The sequence below is a fragment of the Lepisma saccharinum genome, chromosome 12 (assembly GCF_977018435.1).
Source record: "Lepisma saccharinum chromosome 12, izLepSacc3.1, whole genome shotgun sequence".
NCBI classification, from domain to species: Eukaryota; Metazoa; Arthropoda; class Insecta; order Zygentoma; family Lepismatidae; genus Lepisma; species Lepisma saccharinum.
The window spans coordinates 54,793,124-54,821,017 of NC_139240.1; the positions used below are offsets into that span (position 1 = coordinate 54,793,124).

Genomic DNA, 27,894 nt, shown 5'->3' on the forward strand with positions numbered 1-27,894 from the left:
TCAAGAAAGGAATTTGGAGGGGGATACGCCCTTGGCTGTGAACATCACCACGCTCCGAGCGCCTTTACTCTCATGGTTGCGTCCAGGTACCCATTACTGGGAAAATTACCCATCGACTTGTTCATTCGTTCTGTTTCCCTCAATGCGAGATTCATGGATTGAAGCAGAAAGACCAAAGTCGGAGAAAAGTTCCATGACAGTTTGCCCACCTTATCTCCGTTGACGATTGTTGCGTCATGACCTGAGCGACCTTTGGACATGTCCAGGAATGCGCGTATTTTTCTTTGTCCGTGTTGGACACGAATTGTAACCACGTCCTGTTCACAGTATTATTTTGAGCAACTCAAATTAAAGGTAAAGATGATTCGTGGGTATATTTAGCGTGTGGAATTATGTATGCAAGGGGAAAAAAAGGTTCATTCTTTACTCCATAATCAAATCGCCATTTTCTGTTTTCTTGTACCAGTTTCGTTTCCGGTGGCGTAATGACGTGGTAATCCTGCCTTAATTTCCACTTCTTCATCCAGAGACTTCAAACAACCTTGTAGGACGCCTCGAAGCAAAGTTAGGGAGAGGAGCAAGGCAGTGTTGCAAGTTGAGAGGGAAATTCCCTCAAATTTCCCCTGAAAATTTACCCTCAAGGTGGAAAGGTATAAATTTAATAGGAAAGCACTTTATTGCTTATGTGGAAAAGATGGAGAGGAAGAAATAAACATAAAGCGTGCTTAGCCTTCCTTAAAGGTACCGTTACAGTAGGGTATGTAACCCCTTTCTGCTGTCCCGAAATCCCGGTATTACAATATTCATAGTCCCGCATTTAGAGATTATTTGCAACAGGCATTCCAAATATATTTCCAGTCTGTATCCATTGATCCTTAGCATAAGATACATTCCGCATCCTGATGTTACGTTCTTCAATTATAGGCTATGCATTTTAACTTACTCTCTTATCTCGCCAAAACTCAGCTTATTTCTGCTACTTTAACACACTCTAGTTTGCCCTATTTGGTCTCATAATATCAGAATAAAATCATCAGAAAGAGTCCCTGGTTCGATACCCGGTGGAGGCACATAGTGGTTCGGATGCCACTTAAAACTGTAGGTCCAGTCCTCGCTAGCCTTACTGTACATAAAGTGGACTTTAGAAGAACTCAGTGGCTGGAAAGCGACGCTCAATGGTCGTTCTTATTTTGTACTTGCGTCACTTTTGGCCAATACGATGGTGTGATGCTATTAATGAAGGAACACTCACAAATAACAGCTATGCCCAGGTTGGGACTCGAATCCAGAAACTTCTGTGGCACCATCAAAAGTGGCTGCCGAAGTAGAGGTTACAATAAAACCTCGATAAGCCGGACTTCGCTTAATCCGGACAGGCAAAAGGCCAAAAAAGAGCAAGGTTTTAAATGTGGCTAGAAGTTAACAAGTGAACTTCCCAAAGAAAAGGCGGTCAACCACTGATGAAATTCTCTTTCCCGCAGACTTTGTACTATACTGTATAGTGTATTTAGGACTATGCCCTTTAAATACACCATAATGAACGTGCTTTGTTGCTATAAACGGAGTTTTAATGCACTTTCTACTGTTCGTTTAAGTTAATTCAGTTAATCCAGACTTTCGTTACACCGGTCAACTTATCCCCCCATTAGTCCGGATTAACGAGGTTTTACTGTATTTATTCTTAGTAGGTCCGCTTTAGACGAAATCATTTTCCTTAACATTTTAGCTGCGATCAAATTCTACCCTGCAAAGTAAAGAAATCGTATAGCATTTTGATGCCATAGCATCTTTCACATAGAATCGATCCTAATTTCCTTAACATTTCGCGTAGTGTAACCAATCAGAAGCGAGCTCTAGGTCACGAGATGTAAAAGCCGATAACTGTCAGCCGAGAGGAATAACTCTTCCTATAAAAGGTGTTAGTTGCATATCAATTGCGCTGCTTAAAAACACATTTTATAGCATATAGGGTACACGTATGGAAGGATAAATTAGTTTTATCAATGTTATAAACTCCGGGTACTGGCTCAGAAATATCTCAATATAAAGGTGAGACAAAAAAAAATGTTTCTAGTTTCAGTTTGTTTACACGATATATCGTCAATTAAATAACCATTTCCTCTTTCAAATTACATCTTTTCATCTTTAAATTTATTAATTATTAAATGAGAACCGCGTAACTTATATGCCTTTCATGCTGTATATACTATCTAACGTTCTCTGCACGCTTCGCATTGCAATCGCAAATGCTAAGGGGAGTGTTACGTGCAATGCTTCTGTGTTAAGTATTGTCTGCTATAGAAAGTGCCATAAAATTGTTTGGAAGCATTTATGCTAGCAAAAATGTTAAAGGAAATGCTTCCATCCAGTAGCGATTGGGTGTCAAAACTGGGGATAGGGGGAGGACAGTTTCCCGTGGCAAAGAGTGGGGACGGCAACTACCCCCCCTCCCCCTGCCTAATTTCCGCCACTGTGAAGAGACCAGAATCTTAGAAACCTCTAAAATTATCCATAAAGAGCCAGTTGGGGTCAAAATTCACCTTTACACGGTCGTAAAATTTCTCCCTAAATCTTCCAGCGCACAGTAGAGGATGTCGAAGGGAAAAAATCAGATCGCGGTTAGGGATTTTTTGCGTTCGGAGTGTGGCCACACTGTCCCGGACCAGTTCATAGATCTTTTGAGTTTACGATCCACTGTGCAAGACGTTACCTCTCGTTTAGTGATGAGTGATTCATCGCTTTTTTTGAAAGTAATGCGGCACAAGAAGGCAAGGGAGGTGGGGAACAGTTCTCGAGTCTCATAAAAGGCCCAGAACAGACCGTGAAGTGAAGCTCTCGCTCGTGGCGTGGAGATTTTTCCGGTTGCCTTCGTGCACTCTATTCTGCAAGCTTCCGCGGCATTTTAATTAATTCTAACTGCGGCGCAAAAACGTCTTTTCTCCCCCCAAACCTTGTACGTTCCCCCAGGGCGAGGAATTTCGCGTCACACGGCGTGTTCCCGATGCAAATTAACTTCGCTTGCTAACAGTCGCACTCTGTGACTTTTTAAAGAAGGCCGCAGGTTTTTTTTTTTCCTCAAGTCTGTGACCTAAATGTTGAGAACGCTCTTATTGACTGACCCTCGTATTAATTTGCCCAGAAATTTGGTAAAAAGGGAAAGGAGGCCATCTAAGGTCTATTTAGTATCTCTCTCTCTTGTAAACATAATTTTAGCACTTTTTCCCATCAATAAATCCGAATGGGTGCCGTTTACGGCATTTCGTCACATGCACTTCTGTGTTTATTTTCACTTGTAGAATCACCTCCTGCACGTTGGAAACGAACTTTAGAAACACCCTGTATATCACTCAATGTTTTCAATCCAATGCATTTTTACTTTGATTATTCTGTTCGAATACTAACTAAATTAACTTTATTTCTGTTCTTAACAATAAGAGTAACAAACTTTCGGCTTTCTTGTATCTTTAAATGAACGATGTTAATTTCGGGGGGTGTCCACCGACCCGTTCGACCACCCCCCCCCTCCCGACGCCCATGCCTATGTCTACTAGTAGCATATAGAAGTCGTAGCAACTTGCAGACTGTTAATGATGTGACAATGAACATAGACCATTGTGAAATTTTCTCCGTCCTCCTCTTTAGTCACCCGAAGTGAATGTTGAGGTGGTACCTTTAAGGACCTTCAGGAATTTCGTGGAAGGGAGGGAGCAGTGACTTTTTGTAGCGCTTAGTTCTATATTTTAATCTCTTGTTATGAGTCCAAGGATATTTTTTTTCCTTGGGAAAATACTCCAAAAGAGAGTTATAAATTACCCTAATTGACAAACTACCCCCAAACAATTACAACAAATTTAGTATCCAAGACTTGTAAACCTCATAAAGAACCACCAATTAAATTTATTCAACAAGGTCTTGTATTAGAAAATTGTATTTGGGTTGCGGATGCGCTAGTTTCACCTGGCCTTGGTAGAATGGTGCTGGCCTGAGGTGAGGGTGTGACAACATTACAAGGAAAACAGGTATATTTATTCCACAACTGATATGAACTTAATTATAGTGCTTTTTGCATACGTTACACTGTTATATCTTGCCAGAATTAAAACAAAACGTGTATTGTTTTCCTGAAAAGCTAGTTGAAACTTGGCGTTTGATATCTGGAAGATCATCTGTCAGCAATTGATAATTAGACTTAGATCACCAGTAGACATCACTGTATATACCCTTTTTCTTTCACAACATAAAAAAATAAAATTCCTAAATAAAAATTAAATATTGAAGTATTATATTTAAAATTACCCAAACAATTAAAAACAAACCAAACTAAAAATAGGAGAGAAATAATAAGGATAATAATTGCTTAAAACAGGTAACGTCTGTTCCCTAGTAAATAATTTAATAGCATCGGCTAAAGGCTGAAAAATTCTACAAGCCCCGACCCTATTAAGTGTCCTGCGAGCCTGAATATACCCCCAAGATTTTACGTCCAAACAGTGTAAACAAGAAACCACTACTAAATGTAAACAATTAAAAGAAAATACACCAATCAATAAATCTAATAACATTTGCCCTAAGAGGAATAGTATTCCCTATTATTGAATCCTAAATTCAGTGCACTTTTCTGCCATTACAGTAATTATAGTACAAATATTTGGTTCCTTCATACTAAAATACTTACAACACTGGAAGATAGAAACCAACCTGGCTCATGCGGGTTTGAATTCAGATATTATAACACTATTCTACATGGTGGTCACAAAGTGGGCGTACCCCCTCCCCCATTTATTTTCTACACTACGATGGTAATAGTTGAATTACTTGATATGAACACATACCTGTGTCATTAATTAACCACCTCTGGGACATCTTGGAGGCCCTTCAGAACGTTATTGAGGGAATGTCACTGCCCGGAGAAATGTCTTATTCACACTTGCAAATATGGCACAGAGTTCGGCCATGCCACGAAAAAGACTGTCTCCATACCGATGTTCCGGACACTTAAACCATCAGGTGTGTGTTCATATCAAGCATTCAACTATAACCATCATAGGCCGTGTCCGAAAGGTGCAAGACCGTACTTGAAGCGAGCATCCTCCAAGTATGGTCTTGGGAGTGCGGTCTTCAAGTCGTGGACTGGAAGTGTTGTCTTTCGAATTGCACTTCGACTGCAGCGCCAAATACGATCAGTAGATAAAACTGAGTACTCGATGTTTTCCTCGCCATTTAAAAGCTTGTTTTTCTCCCTAGAGATTACATAGCATTTTCAAATGCTCGAACACATACATTTCCACACATTAGAAGAAGTATAACCAACAACTTGGTGGCCCATAACGCATATCTACCCGTGCTGCTGACTTTCTACCTCCGTGATTTTGAACAAATGAGCAACGGGTGCAGAAACCACGTGACCTAGTCACCAACCATCTGTACTGTGAGTTGTGTACTTGCGTACTTCTGTTCTTGGTGCTTTCGAACTGTACTAGGTGACGTCACTTCCGCCAAGACCATAGTTCAAGTCTGTACTTTGTACCTTTTGGACAGAGCCGTAGTGTCGAAATTACAGGGTGGGTTCACCCACTTTGTGACCACCCTGTACTGTTCTATACTACTGTAGATAGAAAGTTCACACAAAACGATAAATTACAATTGCATACGATAAATTAAAGGTCAAACAGACCATCAAATTTGAAATTCAACACCCAAATGATATCTTAATCTATTTTTTAAATGCATTATAATCAGTGTTGAAACTTTTTAAATTAACTATCATATTTATGTTTGTATTTTTCAGGCATTAAGCACCCCAACATAATATGCGATGGATGTAAGAAGCATGGAATAGCAGGGATGAAATGGAAATGCACCAGGTGCTATGACTATGACCTCTGCACCCACTGCTACATGGCTGACAAGCATGATACTAGCCACGTGTTTCTGAGAGTTGAGACTGCTTCTTCTGTAGGGTAAGTTTTCATTTTCCATTTATACATAAACTGTAAATTGAGTTGCACCTGAGCTGACATTGAGTCAGTCATTGCCAGTTTGGACAATACAGACTTGTAATCTGCATAAGTAACGTTGAATTTAGAAGCAAGGTACTGGCAGAAGATTTGGAAGTATGCCAGTTAATCAGTGGGAAAGAGTTGTGATATTGACATGGCTGTTTCAAAAATTGATGTTAATGCTTTGAATTGAAAATCCTAAATTAGTTTGTATTATTTTAAAAGCATCATGAATGTTCTCCTTGCTAATAGTTGGTTTAAATGTATCCTCTTTACCAAACTGTTCGTTATAGGCACCATGGATGTATAAATGTAACCCAAAGATGGTAAATTTTAATAGTTATAATTTAATTGTTACTATTTATTTATTATTATATGATTCTAAATTATAACCAATACAATGTTATCTCTAAACTTGATATACATTAATTATATTAAACATTGTTGTTTTTATATTTAACTTTATTAGAGTAAGGCTTTTATTTTTAAGAACCTAGTTTTGTATGTGTTTGTGTGATAGTAGAATTTTCGAAATCTTTTTACATCCAGTGTAGTGTCTTGACCAATTCTGAGGTATTCTTTATTTGATTACACAATTAGCAGTGGCGTATTCTGAAAATTTGACCTGCTTTACTACAACACTTCTTATTTATTGTACACATTTTATTATACAATAATTAGATATAATAGAAATAAAAACGCCAATGTCTATATGTTAAAAATGTTGGTTTACCGGTGGTATACCAGGTAACATTTGAGAATATGCCACTGGCAATTAGTACAAAATGTTTACTAAACCAATGTGAGAGGTTTGGACCCATTCAACTGTCCCCTTATATATGGCCATGATAGGCATGTAACAGAATTTTCATATTGTATTTAGAAAGTTTATCAAGTTAGCCCGTAAATAATTTGCTAAAACATGTAATGCTTATTTTCTTCTTTCTTCTTGTGCTTTTTGCCTTTAGGGTAGAAATGCCACCAAGGAAAGGTGCAGCTAAACTACAGATGAAGGGTATATTCGTTGGTGCCAAAGTTATGCGTGGGCCAGACTGGGATTGGAATAACCAAGATGGCGGTGAAGGTAAGGAACAATTGCACATTCTTTATGCTTTTTTTCACAATGCTCAAAAGATCAGTGTATACTCGTGTTTGGTTATCTTAAGTGCAAACTACACACAATATTTTAGCTGTTTGTCTTCATCAAATTAGTTTCTGCTTTTTCTCTGTATTTATTTATTTCATGCCATAATGTTTTTTGTGTTGAAATACATATTTCTACCAAACGGTTGTCATCAGATGGTTACAACTAGTGTTGGGCGATACATTGTCGAGGCGATATCAACTAGACGATATATCTTCACAATATTTTGGCAATATATTTCATTTTCACAATATATCATCCCGATTATAACACCATTAAGCCTTGTTTCCATGATATGAAAAACTCGATATGCTGACCAAGCCAGAAATTTATATCATCACGATATATCACTGGTATGATGATTCATTCATTCATTCATTCATTGTTTTCTGCCTAATTGGCAGGTTTTTCACTGCAATCTCCAACTTTCCCTATTCTCCACCTTACGCTTCGTAATAGCATATGACCCAGTTAATTTAATATCATCCATAAGCTGATATTCTTTCTTCCACGGACTTTTCTTCCTTCAACCATTCCCTCCAAGGCATCTCTTAGCAGGCAGTTCCTTCTTAGACAGTGTCCTAACCAGTTTCTTTTCCTCTTCTTGATGGTCTCCAGTATAGATCTTTTTTCACCAAGGCTTCGTTTCTTACCTTGTCCATCCATTTTACACGCTCCATTTTTCGCCATGTCCACATTTCAAAAGTTTCGAGTCATTTCTCTTCATTTCTTCTCAACGTCCAGGATGGAAAAAATATTGTATTGTAAAGTAAAAAGTAAAGTGTTCCCCTGTGCACAGCACCACACCATGAAGGCGTATAGGGGGTGTGGGGGTAACGCCCAACACTTTCTTGATCCGGTCGTGAGTGGGGATGATGTGATCAGCATCATGCCCCTGACCGCCTTTACCCCCCAGGGTTTCCCCCAAGTACCCATGTTATTTGATGCTGGGTGGGCACCGGGGCCACTTCCATCGTTAGAAAAGTTCCCGGATTTGAACCGGCCGGGGATCGAACCCGGGACCTTTAGCATGCTAGTCAGATGCGTTACCGACTGAGCCCCTGCGGCCACGTATGTGATGAAATATTGCGATATCAAATTTCTGATGTTGTTCATCCCAAGTTACAACTTGAGTAAAATAAGAATGATCCTGTGGCACTGTAGTCAAATTTTCAACCGGTAAGCAAGCAGAGGGAATGTGGCGATGCAGTCAGATGCTTGCACTGTTCCCATGTTCATTTGTTGCCAGATTGTGCATCACTGTTAGTAGGCATGGGGGAAGGGGAAGTGGGAGAAGAAAAGAATTGACTGTGCACTTCAATTCAATAGTTTGCAGGGGCATTCTTATCTTGGGTAAACTGTAACAAAGAATCCAGTTGTCACAGGACATTAAGAAATATTTTGTATAAGAAGAACCAAAGATAAGACTATTAAACTTTACACTAAAGCGCAACTCAAGCAATAAAAAGCTTAAGAGTATTGTTTCAGAAGAATTTCACATTGGTGTTAAGTCTATTGCACTATTTTTGAAAATTGTGTCTTCTTCTTCCACAGGTAAAACTGGTCGTGTGATAGATATTAGAGGTTGGGATAATGAATCTGGAAGATCTGTAGCCAATGTTACGTGGACATCAGGCTCAACCAATGTCTACAGATTGGGCCACAAAGGAAAAGTAGACCTGAAGTATGTCCAGGAAGCATCTGGTGGACCTTACTACAGGGATCACCTTCCAATCTTAGGTAAATAACACACTTTTTTTCTTCCACGTGAATACCATCTAACTCGAACAGTCACAGGAAAGTCAGCAAATTACTTTAAAAACTGGAAAGATAGTCAGGTGCACTGAATATGATTGTTGTATATGTGATTGTGGAGTTTTCACAAAATTGTAAACACAACCTTTGTTACTGCATGTGTTCGTACTTGAAATAAAATCCTTTATAAAATTGTGTCTCCCTTATAACAGTAAACAGCGGGTCAAAATAAGTTAAAACATAACAGTACATATTTTTTGCATTGTAGAAGTATTCCTCTTGTGATTTGTGGTTGTTACAAATAAATGTCTGCTGACCCCTGTGACAGAGTGGTTAGCACAGTGTACTCCCACACCAGAGGTTCTGAGTTTGAATACCAGTCGCAGTGACTTCTTTTGTGGGGGGGGGGGGGGGGGCTGAAAGTTAAACTCAACAATCATTGGCTGTGAACAACAGACAAACCAAAATATGCTTGTTTGTTTGAGTCTAATAAGCGCAAAAAGACTAATTGGAACTGGACCCACAAGATCCAAACCACTGTGCAGTGTGCCTCCCTGGGTATCGAACCTAGGACCATTTGATTACAAATCAAAGGAATTACCCACTATCCTATAGGGGAGGCCCCCAAAAACTGCTATCCTACACAAAAGGATTACTGAAAATAACCAAACGAGTAATGAACTTTAGACAATGCTTCAGACTTTTGTAAAGAATAAGGTTGGAATTTGGACCAGAATTATTTATTTTTTTTAATTGGGGAAAAAAGGTAAACTTTCTTTACACTGTCAAATAGTAATAAAACATTGTTCCTTCAGATTTTGAAATATAAGTTTCATTCATATATAAAATGCCATTTAATTATTGATGTAGTTATTTTCAGGTTAAAAGCATATTGGAGATACATGAAGTATTGTACATTCGCTGTCATTTTATCAAATGGTGCTAAAACCTTATTTTGTAACATGTCATATATTCTGAATGTCTGTGGAGAAATTTCAGTTAAAATGCAGGCTTGACCAGGACTTGAACCCAAATCTCTGGAATACCAGGTCATTGCTCTACCAAGTGAGCTATCAAACCAGCCCCTGGCTTCGCCTGATTTTTTACTGTCGCTGTTGGGATTCGAGTCCTGGTTGAGCCTGCATTTTTGTATGAAATTTCTACGTACATCTCTTGTGTGTACCAAATCTTACAGTAATTCGTAATGTCCTTTGATAGAACTGGAATGTAATCATTGGGTTTGCACAACTAGAAAGGGAAATGTTTGTTATTTGTGACATACATCATTCAGTTAACACACCACCCTTTCCTCGGTTGCTTCTGGCAGAAGAACCCCAAATAAACAACTAATTTGGCTCAATAATCCTGGGTTCCCATCCAGTTCCACACCGGTGTACTCAGAACCAAATAATAAATTGGCATAGGCTAGAACTTACAGAATTAACGTTACAGGGTGATGCTGAAAAGTAATAGAAATGGGTTTTATATATTTATTAACACTTTAAACAAGTCTCGGATTCTTCCATTTTCATTCTCTAATTTACCTCACACATATAGTTTCCTCTAATATGACCCCCACGACCCTGAGGAAGTCAGCATCGGTGGAACCCCCTGATGCTTTGTAAACTGATCATTTGATCTAGAGATCTCTCTCTACACTCTGCTTCTCCTAATCTCAATTTTACTATCTCCCCCTCCTGCACCCCCACCAGAGGGGTTATATTTATACTCCCCACTCTGACAGTGGCGTATACTGGGTTAAGAACCTGGGCTATCGCACCATATCGTAGTGTTCGAATGGACAAAAATTTCCTGGTGGGGGTGTTTTTTTTTTTAACTCATTTGGGGTGGCGGGTTGAAGTCATGTGATTCTGTGATTAAAAATATATACCTCATAAATAAAACAGAAATGTACACCGTCAGTAAGGAAAGGATTTCAAGAGTTTCATTCTTATTTGCATAAATAAGAGGCCCATATTGTGAAATATTATGTAGGCCTATATACGAGAATAAAAATAAAATTTCAACCTATCTATTTTCACGATTTTAAGTTCGGGTACTCCTTGTTGGCGCAGTGGTAACGTCGTTGCCTTGAAACTAAGGCGTCCCAGGTTCGATACATGGTGGTTTAGATACCACTTTAACTGTAGGTCTGATCCCCATTAGCTTATCTGTTCATAAAGTGGACATACAAGAAAAATCCACAACGATTCGTAAGCCGAATAGACAGCGTTAATTATGTCCCTCATTTCAGTTCACTACACAACACAGCACATATCATTCACAAAAATACAATCCACTCACTACTGTATTCACACGCTCGCTGCCTCTAAATAAATTCCACGCACCAAGACCACTAGATGCGATCTAGACTAGAACTGGTCCTTGTCATTTGGGTAATTTTTAGATGCACTCAAACCATTCCCGCTCAGCTAACAATTTTCTACTCCCCACTATCTCTAGTTGTTTGAAGGTCGACGACCTCTTTTTCAACTCCTCTGCAAGCGTTCAATGATGTTCTTGTCCCTGCCATATGACACACTCCCCTTGCCTGCGATAATTTGGCTTCAAAATTCCCCATTCCTGGGAAAATTTCATGCTGGGAAAAATTGTTTTGCAACATTGACCCAGATTGTTGAGGAAGTTCAGAGGGTTTTTCCCCCGCCATATGCAACCCTGTTCTCTCTCCTGTAACAGTTTGGCTCCATAATTCCCCGATCCCAGGCAAATTACATGCTGGGAAAAATTGGTTTGCAACATTGATCGGGTGATCTTTGTGGTAGCCCTGTCAAGCTTGCCCGTCACCCCCGTGGAGTTGCCTGCCGGTGCTGGGCCAGCCGTCTCGCGAATTCAAAGAAAGCGGGCAATGTTTCCAACTCCTCTAAGAAATCAGGTTCATGTTCTTATTGAAATGAAAAATTTTATGCACATTTTCTGATAGATATTTTTTTTGTATTTTATTCACTGAGCCTGGGCTTCGCAGATAGCCTAGTAGCCCCGAATATACGCCTCTGACCCTTGAGAACTCTTGGAAGAACCAAGCATACAGATTGTATGTATGCATTTACAATTGAAAATAACTAACTCTAATTTATGATCTGGCCAGATAAAACACACATATAAAATACCAATACAATAAACAATACTAGGACTGAGCTGATACCACTTTGAACCGATACTCTTACCGATTCCCACCGATACCGATACTTGAAAATTGCAATAATTAAAATTTGTTCAAAATATTGATCAATATTGATGTGTACATTTTCTTCTCCAATTAGGCTATATGCATCAATTTACCAAGAAATTTGCTTCAGAATATTCAAGAATTACGTTCAGAATATTAAAATATATGTACTATTTAATCACAAGATATAGTTTTTCGTGCAAAATTGGTGCAAAATATAAACAAAGTCGAATTTTGCATAATTTTCAGGATAATTAGACTCCGTAATAGTGCAGCGTGGCATTTTTTGCTGACCTTGTGAAAGACCAAAATGCAGGAATAGTATCGGCTGGTATCGGTAGATGAATTCCAAATCTGTATCGGATCAGCCCTAAACAATACATAATAACAAATACTGTTTGCAACAACATAGACACAAAAATCATATTTGTATTACTGATTGTGTGTAGTGTATAAAGAGTGACGAATTCTCTATTTTTGTTTTGTACACAGGAGTGTCCGTAGAGCAGCAGGTTGGTGCAGCTAAATTGCCTGGTTCACCACGCCACCAAACTTTTAATGTGGGTGATAAGGTGAAGGTAATGATGCCTGTAGAAACACTCAAACATATGCAAGAAGGTCATGGTGGATGGAATCAACGAATGGCTGAGGTACGTTATCTACTGTGTTAAGTTAGCTTATGAAATTATAGCTCAACCAAAGAATGAAACCTGAGCCATTGTTTTATCAAGTATGCAACCAAGCCAACACCAGGTTTCGACACATTTGCTAATTTAAATTTACTTTAGTTCCTCCAGTTACAGGAAGATGTCGGTAATGTTTCCAAGACTACTGGCAACAGGAAATTACAATGGCTGCTGTATTTTGAATATTTGTTATTTTACATCACTTTTCTGGTCAATTTCGATGATGAAGATGAGTGATGAAGGTCCCTTCATCATAACATCACTCATCTTCATGGTCGGGATTAGCCAAAAGTGGCAGAAAAGCTGTGTAAACTAAACTAATGTAATCAGTCAATCAGCATCTTTCAATTCACTCTTTTTTTTAATTGTTATGATTTTTAACTGGATTCTTTCATTTTCACACCTCTCAAGAAAGCATGTGCAATAATGAAAATTATATTTTTAATTTTCCCAAAGTCGAGCCTGTAATTCATTTGAAGTGTGTAATCCTGAAACAGAATTGTGATGTCTCATTTATTACTGTTAATTAGCAAATCTTCATTTTTGATTTCAGGATTGTTCAAGGCTTACGAAGATTTCAGGTTCTTTGTACAATAACCTTACAAGAGTATACAGATATAGTCAGTGCTTTTTTTCTTTAAAGAAATGTTCCAGTACTCTTCAATTTGGTTTATTATTGTTACTCTGGTCATTATATCAATTACTCAAAATATTGTGCTAATGTTCATAAATGGCCATGCATCTGTGTACCTACACACACACACACACACACATATCTTTCGTTACAATAAAATATCATTAGTTTTATTCTCACCCATAAAAAGATGCTGGTACAGTGTATCGTTTTGTACCTCCAGAAATAGAGCACTGGATATAATTCTACTGATCCCAAAGCTAAGTAATTAATATGTACATGTAATAACATGACCTCATAGTATTCAATCTATTTTTTTTTTTTTTTTTTTTTTTTTTCCAGTATATTGGAAAAGTTGGCACTGTGCACAGAGTGACCGAGAGGGGGGACATACGAGTCCAGTACGAAGGATGCAACAACCGATGGACGTTTCATCCTGGAGCTCTGACCAAAATCAATACCTTTGCTGTCGGGGACATAGTCCGTGTGATCCAAGATGTTGCCAAAGTCAAAGAGTACCAAAAGGGACACGGAGAATGGATCGAAGTTATGAAAAGTGTAAGTGTGCTTGTGTTCTTTTCCAACTTTCACTAATTATTGTAATTTGTATGTGATATTCAAGACCAAAATGTTTATAATGCAACAGGGGAAATGAGACAGATTTTGGGCTTTAAAAAAAGAAAAAAATGGGTGCAACCATTATGTGAAGCTTTTTAAAGAGATATTGTGCCTGTATTACGTGTACTTAAAAATCATTTATTACTAAACTGTCTTTGATGCAAGATTAGGATGCACGAAATACTCATGGATACATGTTAAAATGGAATAGTCCAAATCGACGCAAATCATTTCTTTGTGACAGTTTAGTAAACATTTTTCTGGTAGGATAAAAAGTAACACTGTTAAGCCTTGCTTCCATGTTAAACATTAAAATACTGACCAAGGCAGAATTTATTTATATTCAATAAAAAGGTACACAGTTTTCACACTAGTGTTAATATTCGTCTGAAGAAGATGCTGTTAGAGGGTGGGAATGTTACCTTTTTAGTGTATATATTTTTTTATACAATAAATTCTGCCTTGGTCAGTATTTTAATGTTTTAGGATAAAAAGGTTAACTCATTAGTTGTTATTGATTTGTGCATTATAGTCGAAATATTACACACAGGAAAATTTACTAGTGTTGTGATGTACGAAGTTAGAAAATGTGTCCGAAGATTCTGCTACCGTGTTTCGGTATCTGATGTGCCAATGCGACGGTTACGTGATGAGAAGTTATAAACCAATTTTCAAACTGAAAAACAGGGTGTGGCGATTATGCTGTGAAATACGGTATTTCTTTAGTCCTGTTCCATCAGAGATAGTAAAGTATCATAAAATATTGAAAATGGAAAAGGAAAAATATAAATATTTCAGATTTCCAAATTAGCATACATGGAAAGCAGTGAATATCTTTTCTGCAAGTCCACCTTTTTACTGAGATAGGATAATCTGATTGAAGCTTCAGTTTAAAGTAGAATCTGAACCACTGTGCAATGTTCTTGGGGGAGTGTAAAGGCAGCTGGAGCATGGTGCTGATCACATCACCTCCAAAATGCCAGAGATTGAGAATATGTGGGAACGTACCCCACATCCCCATGAAGGCATGGAGAACTTCTACCCAGCATTGAGAGGACAATTGAGGAGCTACTTGGAAAGAAATACCAGCAGGCTTCAGTCTTGAAAAGGGCTCGATACGCTGACCATGCATCGTCCAATAAGAAACTGCTTGTCAGGCCCTTGCCCTTAGAGGGCTGTTGTTGTATGAAGTATAGTGTAGTTTTTAGAAAGTTTTAAATTGTTTCCCTGCATGTAATGTATTGAAGTATTTATGTTAATTGTTTACAGGCCTTGGGAAAAATGGGTAAGGTGAACAAGATCTACTCGGATGGTGATCTGCGAGTGAGCATAGAAGGCCAGACATGGACTTTCAATCCCCTTTGTGTCCAGCTTGTCCCAGGATCTGCAACGGAGCTTAATAACACAATGCGTGCCAACGAACGAGAAGAACATGCAAGTAAGTACTGTTCATCTATTCACGTCGTGCTAAAATTTCAAGCAGTTCGTTACACTTAAACCCCGATTAATTTTACGTTCCCTGGTTTTACACTTTCCTGCATTATGTGTTTAATCTGCACAGTCCCAATAGAGGAAAATGCTATGACAGATATTCTTTTTCTTAGACATAGCATATTGTGGACACCTGGTTATTAATTTGGGCGATGAAGGTTATTCAAAATCTTCATGGGACATTTGCTATTTCATATCAAATTGGTTATTGATAGTTCATTAGTGCCATTAAATTTTATGTGTGTACTTTATCAATACCAGCAAGAATTTCATATCAGTCCACTCCTGTTGTAAATCTTTATAGAATTACCTACGTGAGGCTATAGATCATTACTAAAATGGTTGACATTTAAGTTGATTTATGAAAATTATGCATTTTGCAGGATTCACAGAAAATTTGAACTCCACAAAAGTATTCAGGGTGATTCATTATTCCCTTCAGGGTTTTGAACATTTAGAGTACAAAACCATAACATATGCAGCACATTCATATCCGTACAAAAAGAATCTCTCCCAAGTTTGGTACATACCTTACAGATGCTCAATATGTGCATCCCTGGTGATGTAGCAGACGTCAATCTAGAAATAAAGTTCCTGCCACACACATCCCAATACCACTGTGAGAAAGGGGTTGTGAGGTTCCTTTTTGTCAGAAAGTTTTGCGAAATCACACAGCAAAGGGGCACGAACAATTGACTCACATTTAGTGAATTCTAAGATGCAGAATGCTTTGTGTTCACCAGTGCAGGCCATGTTCGAGTTAACTGTGGCTAAAGCTACAATTACATGATGGACCCTATAACGAGTGCAAACTTGGAGAGATTCTTTATGTACTGATATGCACCTTTTTGCTGTATGCATTAAGGAATCACCCTGTATATTGGTATTGATTATACTGTAACTTTGTGGCAGAACATATTGACAAGCAGCTTTACTTTCACACCACCAAAGATTCAGGGTTCAAGTCCCAGATTGTTATTTTGTGTTCTTTGAACTTCATCTTATTGTCATTAGCATATTGAGGTAAAGGGAATAACAGATACCAATATGGTTATCAGCTCTGGAACCTGTGTTTGTCTTAGTCTAGCTCGTGACACACATATTGTTTATTTTCTGCAGATCCTCTCGCATCCTTGCTGTCAAATCTTCTAGAGCAACAAATAGAGAGCACCAGCATTGACAAAGTAGTCCGGGAGGCAGCTCAGGGACATATAGACGTAGTCAAAGATTTTATTCAGAAGTTCCCTGATAAGGTAAGCACTTGGTTAATTGTAGTTTGATATGGTAGAATTGTATTTCATATTTTCAATGTAGGAAAAGAACATTTTCCTGAAGTTGATGATCTAATGACTTTGAAATTATAAGAAAACGACCTGTGAACTTACCTCAGATATTAAAAAATGTAGGTTTTTTTTTACTATAAATGACAAAATAGTTGTGTAAAAGTGAAAGTACTTGAATTATTGAATACAAGTGAATGTTAAATGTTTTTTAACTTCTTAAACTAAAGGGTTGAAACAGTTAAGTAAAGGGGTGTTTCATAAAGTGCGCAGGTTTTAAATTGCTTGTCTTTTTTTGTTTGAAGGTTGGCAACACTTCTTATCATTTCCGTTATCTCTTATCATTCCGATTATTAATTGAGCTTTTTTTCCCAGATGTTCAGTAGAGTTGCCATGGAGCGGCTCACTATTGAGCAACACGTTATATTGAAAACACATTACAGAAACGGGGAGTGCTATGCAGAAACAGTTCATAAACTGTTGACTATGCGGTACCTATGCATTGTTTGCTTAAAGGATGTTCATCCTGGCATCCCGACAACAATAAAAAGAGTACAGGAAATCACATATTCACGGTATCCAGTTCATCCAGAGCAGGCCACTCCCTGTACTTAATGTGTTTTCAAAATAACGCTAGTGAACCGTTCCATGACAACTCAACTGAACATCTGGAAAAAAAAAACGAAAAAGAAAAAAAAAAGCAATTGCTCAATAATCAGAATGATAACAAATAACGAAAATAATAAGAACAGTGTTGCCAACCTTAAAAAAAATGACTGGTAATTTAAAACCTCCACATTTTATGAAACACCCTTCACTTTATATGGAGTGTGCTGCAACAAGAATTTTTCCTCCATGTATCATGTTCGTCTGACTACCATGCAAGAGACCCGGGTTCGATCCCTAGCAGGGAAGAACCAGGATTTTTTCCACCTGTTGAAGCAGCTCCGGCACCCACCCAACATCGTATAAAGTGGGTACCTGGAGGAAACTGTGCGGGGGTAAAGGCAGCCAGGGGCATGGTGCTAATCACATCACCCACCTTTGGTCATGATCAAGAAAGTGTGGGGCCCTAACTTCACACCCCCTATGCCTTCATGGCATGGTGCAAAGGGGAGCACTTTACTTTTTACTGTGTCTTGTTACAGGTGGACAGCAAAGTAGAAAATGAATTTTTCCAATGCAGAATTGCATATGCAACTAAAGTGCACTAAGTGACTATGAATAAGTGAAATACTATTAAAGACACCTTAAAAAATTTATAAAAGTTCAACTAAAAACTAAAAAAATACAAAATAGAAAACATGTTTGCTGTTTCTAAGTGAAGGGAAATAAACGGCTGTTATGTTTAGCATTGTCTTTTAAACAAAGATATGACTTTGTAAACCACCATGCTTTTCTTCCACATAGTATGAAGCCAAAGTAATGATTTGACCTCGGATTTATAGGTTCTAAAAAGTGTGCTTTTAGGTTTCAAAAATAGGCTCAAAATATCCTAAAATAGGTTTCAAAAATCTTAAATTAGGCTCACAAAATCCTAAAGTAGATTCCAAGAAACTTAAAATGGTTCAAAATTCCTGAAAAATACTGATTAGCTACAATCGTTAAAAACAAATTTTCAAAAGAACCATAACAAATTTTAATAGCCAAATATTAATTTTCTAACCAAATTTCCATATGTATATGTACATTATCATATGTGTACATGAAATATTGTGGATAATTTTCCAAAAATTCCCCAAAAATCCGAGATCTAGTAATGATACATCCAGTTTGTAGCGAACTCCTGTGAAAGATAATGTACTTTTTTTTTATTTTGTCTAACTGTCAAAGTTCAGAATACAATTAACTTGTAACACAATGTATCGTAACCCATTGTTAGTATGTATATGTAATGTTTGTGTGACTTTAGTAGGTGTACTAATAACTGGTTTGCATTGCAGGTGGATCAGAAGAGTAGTGGGAAGACATGTTTGCAAGTAGCGTGCCATCAGGGACACATCGAGCTTGTTCGATTGCTACTGGGGGCTGGAGCTTCTCTGGAGTCTGCTGATGATGATGGGGATACAGCCTTGCACTATTCAGCATTCGGGTATGTAAATGCTGACTTGTGCTTGAAATTATGCATCAGGTGGCAAGCACATATTCTTCATTCATACTTGGGAAAAGAGGGACGTGGTAGTGTATAAATTCGGAGAAACTGGTACTCACTTTATCCACAAAACTGTTTTTTCACTTCGTTCTATTAATTTCAGTGGCCACTGCCACCATCCTCGATGGAACTAGCTGTATTGTTGCTTGGCGTGTGTCTTTTGATTGTAGTTTTCCGGCTGCCGCTATGTGCGCTGTTGTTAACTGTACGTTTGCATCCATGTCGTCAGCTATTTCCCGGCTTTAAATGTTGTAGTAGGGGAATCCAAGTGTGGTGTGCCTGTCCGCTATCGATGTTTAGCTCGTGCGGGAAGTGCATTATGGCATGTGTTTCCTTGATTTTGGTGTCTGTGAGTGTGTGGGCAGTGTGTTTGACGTGTACCTTTTGAATTTTATGGCTATTGTATTTGATGTGTTTAGCAAGACCAGTAGAGGGTTGGGCTTTTTTCGCATCTGTTAGGTGCTGTTGGATTCTTTCATTGACAGATCTGATGGACCTCCCAATGTAATGTGCCTTGCACTCGCACTCTGCATCATATGCACCTGGGTTATCAAGTGGGGAGAAGAAGTACCGTTTGTGTCTGGCATTGGGTTTGTGCGCTACGTTGATGACATATGGGAGAAGGGCTTTGGATATGTGGTTGGATGTGGTGGGATCGTAGGGGAAGGCAAACCATTTATATTGGCCGTTCGAGGTTGATTGTGGCTGATTATTGTGCCTGACCTGTATTTCTGCTTTACTTCACGAAGTGAAAAGTTTTGCTTCTGTGTAGCCATGGTTCAGCTTTTAACCAAAGTCAGAAGATTTTTAGATATAAGGTATTACAGTCATTTTAGTTCTGAAGGGGCTGGACATGATGGGTGTAAAATAGCCTAAGTGCTGATGCACCCAAAATTTTAAATTCACATTCACACCGTGGCCACGTAGTCTAAGACGTCAGGCTTTGGGCTTGGGTTGTGGGATGTGTGCTGGTTCAAGTCGTCTGGGGAAAAAGAAGAAACTTTTCTCCTGAGATTTCAGCCTCTGTAAGGGACTGGTGGCCGGCCACCCACCATCGTAAGGAAATTTGAGAGCTACGAATGAGTAGCATAACCCAATTATGGAAACCTACAACATCGACTGCAGGTTTATTTTGCTGACAACACGTCACCCCATAACTGGTCAGATGATCTCCCACTTGTGCCGAGCATGTGGTTTAAAGTGATTCAGAATGCATTCGCAAATCAGTTTGGTGCCGGAAATCTGTTCCTACTACAACATTTGGTACCCATTTTATTTATTTAATACACTACACAAAAGTTCATCCTTCGTTACATTAATCCTTGCAAATAATAGATGAAGAGGAAAAGAGAAAGTTATTTTGCTAGGTTTGCCTCCTATCAGTGGGCAGTTCGGAAATTTAGAAAAAAAAAAAAATATTTTTTGGCCGGTGCTATTCATTTAAGATGTAAATGAGAACCTAATTTCCTGAAAAGACAGAGACAATAGGTCTTGCATTTATATATTTCTTTTGGGTTCAATATTAAGGGTTTTGCTGATTTTTGACCTACCAGTGAAGTCTTAACACTTATCCCTGCCATTGAAACTTCTATAGTGGAACCACAAGCAAAAAAACCTGCGCAGAAGCACATCGCGCCGGCGGGTGCGGGAAAGGGCAGGGGGGAAGGAACATTCAGCCGGCTCACGTCAGCGTTGCCAGGCCTATTGATTTCTCGGGAGAATTCCTTAATAAACTATTGCTATGGAACCTCCAACGGCCAGCTCAAAAACACGTTTCCTGCTCATCTTTACTTGAACATGGAGGGGAGATGTGGAGTGGAACTTTACTCGGCCGTGAAAAGTGCTGTTTGAACTGTGAAATTATGTCAAACGCTACTCAATTGGGCTAGGAAATTATTTTATTACTTTTACTACATTACTATTTTTAGATGGCTGTATTTTATCCCACCCTAAACTCTATTTCTATTTTAGTTGTTTTACGTCGCTTTTGTGCCTCTACGGGTAAGTACGACAATATGGATGAATGAAAAACTGATGAAATGGATGAAGTGACACAGACACAGTGAAAAACGTCCTTGCCTTACTAGGTAGAAACACTGACTTCGTAGCGTGGGCAAATTATGTTATACATGTATGTGTTTGTGGGTGTGTGTGTGTATTTCTAGCAGATGGGGAGGATGGGTGGCACCCTAGCATAAGCGTTGCTATCTTGAATTATTGAGGAAGACATTCTGTCTAATTCACCAAATACATTTCACATACGTAATGCATTTTTTCATTATGGTGCAGGACGCGTGCCCACCCCTATCGATAGCTGTACACCGAAAACCAGCAGAAGGCAAATTGATTTGTTATTGTTAGCATTCGACTTGAAAGATTGTGGAAAATCGCTGACAACGAAAGGCGGCACGTTAGCTTCATCTGTGAACACAACTTTCTACCATTTCCTGTCATAAAAATTCCTCGCGATAATAGAGGCATCCCAACCACTTGTGTCGATGCTGAGAAAGGGCAAATTTGAGGGTGTTTTCCACGCACCATCTAACCGGAAAATGCGGAAGAGATGAAAGATGTTGGTCGGTTCCTTCGGGCGGTTTACTTTCTTTTGTTTGAAACATGTCCACTTCTGAAATGGAGATCTTCGGTATATTTTCGCTAAACACAGGGTGCTGGGTTTAACACCATTGTTACAAAAGTATCTGTGACGTTTACACCGTAAACAATGCGCGCCACTCCCTTGCCCCCCCCCCCAGTGCGCACAACTATGCCGCCCCTCCCCCCCAAGAACGTCGTTCATCCGCTTCTATTAGATCATCGGATTTTGTAGCAGAACTTCTGGTTTCCAAGGAACAATCTCCCAAATTTTTCAAATCTGACTTGGCAACACTGCCCCAAACACCGATAACGGCAGGGAAGTTGCGCGAACGCTTTGGACGGAAGGTTTTTTTCCTTGTGGTCGAGCTATAGTCTGAAAATCTGAGTAGTTGATTATTTCTAATTATGGTAATTAGCTATTTAACATTAATAAACTTAGAGGGAGGTTTGTTGTCACAATGAACCAAATTTTCCATCTGCCTCTAGTCTGAGCAAGATCAATCCAGTTTTCACCATCCTTGCCATCGTGGTCTTCCTACAAGTCCCTTACCTTGTAAAGAATCTTGTAAACTTCTCTTTTTCAATATCAAAGTACATTTTGACAGACACTTTATACTAAACTTTACCCTATGCTCTTAATGGAGAATTGAAAATGCAGCATGTTCAAAGTACATGTTGAAAGACATTTCTCTGTTTTCAAAAGTTTCCATGCTTTGATTTTCTTTATGTTCTCTGACTTGACTGTATGACCAGCAACCCAAACGTCTTACTTTTTGTTCAGCTTGGGTTATTATTTCTTTGTATCAGTTCTGAATAATATGAAACTTTTTTATCTTGCAGAAACCAACCTGAAATTATGGAGATGCTGTTGAAGAAAGGGGCTGATTTAGATGCTGTTAACAAAGGAAAGTGCACGGCTCTTCATGTTGCGGTCAACAAGCAGCACTTGGCTTGCGTTCGCATCCTTCTTAAGTACAAATGCAATGTAAATATTCAGGTAAGCATGGTGTACCATTTCCTCTTAACATGGCCGTATTTATAGGGGGGGTTAGGGTTCACCCCCCCAAAAAAAACATCTGGCATGTTGGATTAATGGAAGTTCATAAACCAAAATTTGTAACACATTTTCAAAAATGTATTTGCAGTTTCACAAAAATACAGCAAGGAGACAATCCTGGAATGATCGAGCTAGAATTTTCAAACATTTTGGTTCTGAAATTTGAGCGAAACTGATTTAATTCTCAGCCCACCTGCAACTCCTTCATTTACACTTCTGCTGTCCTCTTTCCAGTGCTGTTCCTGGATCAGGGGTGAAAATTCCCTTGTGACTGTCCCAAAATTCCCATCCCAACTTTTAAATTCCCTGATCGATAAGTGTGTAAATTCCCCTTTATAAGTGTTCAAACCTAGGATATCCAGCTTCGTAGAGCATTACATGCACTATCCTTCACCTAGTGGTTCGATATAGTTCATACGTTTAACCTATATACTATCCTATAAAACACATATTTTTATAGTGCATAGTGGTTGTATATAATGCTGTTTAGTAAGTATAGGAAAAATACGAGCGTCGGAAAGTGGGATCAAACTGGTCCATAGAAACCCCCCTCTCCGTCCATTTATTGCAAGTTACAAAATAGCAGAACATTTATTAGTTTTATTGTTAATAACTGAAATAAAGTCCAGTTAGTTAGTATTACAACAGAATGACCAAAGAAAATTGGCATTAGATCGAAAAATTGAGGTTACAATACAGGCACCAGGTAATGTTTTACAATTTAATCCAAAGAATAACTGGTTCCACAGTTTTAAAAATTCCAAAAATTAAGTTTTATGTGAATGGACAAACAACATAAACTTTATGACTAAAATGTATCTCTTACTTTTAAAGCTCTTTCTTAAGGTACCTAAAATTTAATAACAAAATATAATAACTGTGTATTCCAGTATACGCTGCATGAAACGTAAAATATATCAATAACACCAGCAGTACTGCATATTCACATTTCTGATGGATAGAGTACGTAGAAAAGTCTCCTCAAGGTTATAAGGACAGCAATAATAATATCTTTGGAATTAATTAGTTTATGATTTTTTAAATAATATTATTATTATTATAATAATTATTATTATTGTTATTCTATTATTGAAATTTCTTGCGACGCCCATCGGAACAATTATGAGTAACCCCCCCCCCCCCCCAACAAAAAAAAGTCCTGCCTATGGCCTGGCTCTTAATGCGATGGGCTATTGCATTACTAGCATAAGAAGTGCTGTGTTTTAAAGGCCCATATAAGGTAGGCTGTGGGCATGAAATATGTTTCTTTGTAGGTATATGGATTTAGTTATATATATATACAGGATGCGACAGTTTTGTTGTGTCAAGCCCTGGAATAATTGCATTTTATACTTATGTATTTAACTCTGCATTGGGAATTCATAATTGACACTTCCATGTATACTTTTTGGCAAACAACCATAACATCTTCAAGTGCTACAGACAGTAATTGACTTCTTCAATCTCTCCGATGATGCAGTAGTAACGCCGTTGCCTTGAAATCAAGGGGTCCCGGGTTGAATACCCGGTGGAGATACATGGTACAGTGGTTTGGATCCCACTTTAAAGTGTAGGCCCAATCCCGATTAGCCTTCCTGTGCATAAAGTGAACGTAACACAGCAATATTTCAGTAATTGCATTCCATTGAGATAAGGTCCACCCTCTTTGAATGCCTCTTTGACAAAATTCTGACTTAGGTGCAAAAGCATCAAATGAGATATTTGACCACAATAGGGTATAGCAATGCAAATATCAGTGGCAGCCATGAATCTGGGATGCACGGTTGCATACATAGAGAATAAAAGTGCCATTTTTTTTTCAGGGTTTGTTGCTTAAGACAAGTTTTGAATCAACAAAATGTAATTTGCCTTGGTGCACTCTACATGCTGCAAACATTTGCCAGTGATGTAGGCATATGCATTACATTTTTGAAAAATTCCACTAGTTTCTAGCTACCACTGTAACACATAGATGGGACGTGACAAACATGAGATCAAATACCACTGATGATAGTCATTTCTGATACCAAGAAATCATATATGTATTAGGGAAGGACATTCAAATCTGAATCCTGTATCCCAAATCTTGGACCCTGTATCTAAATCTGATATCTAAATCCCAAATGAGGGCCTCCCCGATGGTGCAGTGGTAGCGTTGTTGCCTTGTAATCATGGGGTCCCAGGTTCAATACCCGGTGGAAGCACATACTGGTTTGGATCCCACTTTAAACTGTAGGTCCAGTCCCAATTAGCCTTACTGTGCAAAAAGTGGACTTAAAAACACCAAATCAATCAATCAATATAAATCCCAAATCCTGGAACTGATTCCCATTCTGAACCGAATATCCATATCCTGAAACTTGGACTTGATATTATGACACTCTTCCTCGGCTTACTGAATGACACGGTCATATATTTTTTTAAAAAGGAATAATGAAAATGGTTTTAAGTCTTTACATCATAAGTTACGAGAAATTCAAGTTTAAAATTTTATACGTTGTAAAATTACTGACACAATAATTTATTCACTTTTGAAAATATAAGGAAAATTACCAAAATCAAGTGTTAACGAACGATGTATTTAAACAAATTAAACAACTGAGTTTTCAAGTTCATACATAAATTCAGTACACATTCATATATATATATAATGAAGCATAAATATTGCATTACGTTAACTTTTTCACATATTACACGTTTGTCTTCACATTTATCGCTTCAAGTCAATTTAATACCAAGTATAATTGCTTCCGATCGTGCGTAGATTTTAACGAGAAAATCGGCACAAAACGCTCGATTATGAACAGTAGAATCCAAGACGAATTATGTGTATTTATACGTTCAACAGACTTTCCACATTCAGAGTGCACACTTTATGTATATTAACAAACTAGGCCTTTCATTTATGTAGCTACATATATATCCACAATACTTATCTGTTGGCTCGTTATGAAGATAAGATGGCTGCCATTTTTACGTCCTATGGACCGGTCACTTTTTAATGTCCTATTCACTTTATAGGTTCTTCACGGCCTTTCTGAAGATCGAAAAACCGTTACTGCTCTTTTTGTGACATTTTTGTCACCTTTCCTGGACAAATCTTGTTGTTTTACATAAAATATTTCCAATTTAGGTCTCCGAAATATTTAGTGACTCCATTCTAGTCGTCCGTGATCTTATAGATGAAGCAGTGTCTCCAAACTCACACTGTTACAACTTTCAGCACAGAATACAAACTTGCGAATACTTTTCAAATGACAATTTTTGAATTGTACAGATATTATGCATGAAAAAGCATGTAAAATAAATTAGATACAATAAAATAGATATTACAATAATCTATTACATGTTTACGTATTTTATTTTCACCTTTTTCAATTATTTTAAGTTTTACAATTTTGGTGGGAAAAAGGTTATTTACGTACATCTTAGATTTTTCCCTTTATGTGAGTTGGCTATGTGTTCAATTTTAGGATTACTTCACAACTTTAGGATTACTCTTCAAGGCGCTCATTTTAACAAATCGTAACTTTATCGTCGAAATTCAACCGAAACTTATTTCAAATGGTTTGTACGTGTTATTAATACATATTAAATACATGTTCGTACCCATATACTTATGAATGAGCAAGTAAAACCGGTTGAAACCAAACATATGTGCGATTTTGCATAAATTGGCAATTTACGGTAAGCACTTTCTTGATACGTCACAAACCAAATTACATCGCTGAGATATATATATAAAATATTTTAAATGCTTGAAGTTTACATACGTATTTCGATTAAAACAAAGCCAAAGTGAGGCAAATTAATTTTGTACTAATATAAACCACCAAATACGAACTCAAATCGCAAATTTCAAGAAATAAAATTATTTTATTTTTCACATTATGATGGTACTCATTATGATACCGTCCTAATATCCATATCCCAAAATTTGGATCCAATATCCAAATTCTAAATGCTTGACCCAATATCATGCTCTCAAATCCTGGACCCATTATCCAAATCCCGAATCCATTAGGATCCAACTAAATAACTAACTCTCTGGCCTTCTTAAACCCGAAGGTTTATGGCTGCAGCAACACAAGCCTTCCATATCCTGGGCAAGATCAATCCAATCTTTTCCATCCTTAACGATTTTCCTTTAGGTCCATCTCAACGTTATCCCTCCATCTTCGTTTTGGCCTTCCTACAGGTCTCTTACCATCAGGTTTCCCAACTAGAATCCTGTTAAACTTTTCTTTCCTCTCCCATTCGTGCCACATTTCCTGCCCACCTAAGTCTTCTTGATTTAATTCTTCTGATAATATCTGGACAGGAACACAAATTGGTAGATCCAACTAAATAGAATAGTATAAATGATCTTATTTTTTAATCAACTTTTTTAAAATTATTACAAATGTTGACCATATACCGAGGTTGGTGATTCGAGTATTAATTACTAACTTTGGAATCAAGCCTGCCATTAGATATTTATTAGCTGTTTTCTTGCAGGATTCATATGGTGATACTGCTCTTCATGATGCCATTGGAAAAGACTGTACAGAAATAATTGACATGCTGTGTAATGTTCCTGGAGTGGATTTCACGTTGAAAAATAAGAGAGGGTTTAATGTTCTGCACCATGCTGCATTGAAAGGAAACAACTTGTGAGTAGCTAACATTAATTATTCAAGGAATGACTTTCATTTGGATATTGGGTAATTTTTCATCCAGATTTGAGAACTTGTGGTAATTTTTATCTGTCATCCAGATTACTTGTTCTTTCCTACATATACGTACAGCAAATTTCTAGTGCTAAAAGTACATTATTATTCAGTATGACAGTCTTCAGCTGGTGCAAGGAAGAAAAAATCACAGATAAAATGGGTAGAATGAAATATTATTGAACAGCAAAGTTACGAGAAATCTGTATGTAGAACAACAGTAATAAAACTATAACACTTGAAGAAAATGTTGTTTAGTATTGAATTTTGAAACTAACAACTGTCAAACCTGAATAAAGTAGATACAAGGTTCTGCAGATTGAAACCACTACCCTTTCTCTAGATTTGATGTTATGTGCATTTCTCACAATAAGAAATATTAGATTATTCAACATCTCTCTCTCTCTATCTCTCTCTCTCACACACACTCACTCTCACTCTCATTCTCACTGTCTCTCTCTCTCACTCACTCACTCACTCATTCTCACACCCTCACCCTCAAAGCTTTTGTATGCACACAATACTACACAACTGCAGATATCTTCATGATAATTGATTTTGTCCCAACCTCAATAAAGCATGTCGTG

General features: G+C 37.9%; 1 protein-coding gene across 2 annotated transcripts in view; it reads left to right on the plus strand.

The window, feature by feature from the left end:
- Positions 1-27,894, plus strand: part of mib2 (E3 ubiquitin-protein ligase mind bomb 2) — a 185,012-nt gene that overhangs the window by 139,667 nt on the left and 17,451 nt on the right. For both annotated transcript variants that reach the window (XM_083132382.1, XM_083132381.1), the window contains exons 3-12: positions 5,789-5,960; positions 6,968-7,083; positions 8,698-8,883; positions 12,578-12,735; positions 13,748-13,963; positions 15,293-15,461; positions 16,634-16,767; positions 18,738-18,886; positions 22,382-22,538; positions 27,096-27,250. In XM_083132382.1, the coding sequence (XP_082988508.1) occupies positions 5,789-5,960; positions 6,968-7,083; positions 8,698-8,883; positions 12,578-12,735; positions 13,748-13,963; positions 15,293-15,461; positions 16,634-16,767; positions 18,738-18,886; positions 22,382-22,538; positions 27,096-27,250 (1,612 nt within the window). The remainder of the gene's footprint in view (positions 1-5,788; positions 5,961-6,967; positions 7,084-8,697; positions 8,884-12,577; positions 12,736-13,747; positions 13,964-15,292; positions 15,462-16,633; positions 16,768-18,737; positions 18,887-22,381; positions 22,539-27,095; positions 27,251-27,894) is intronic.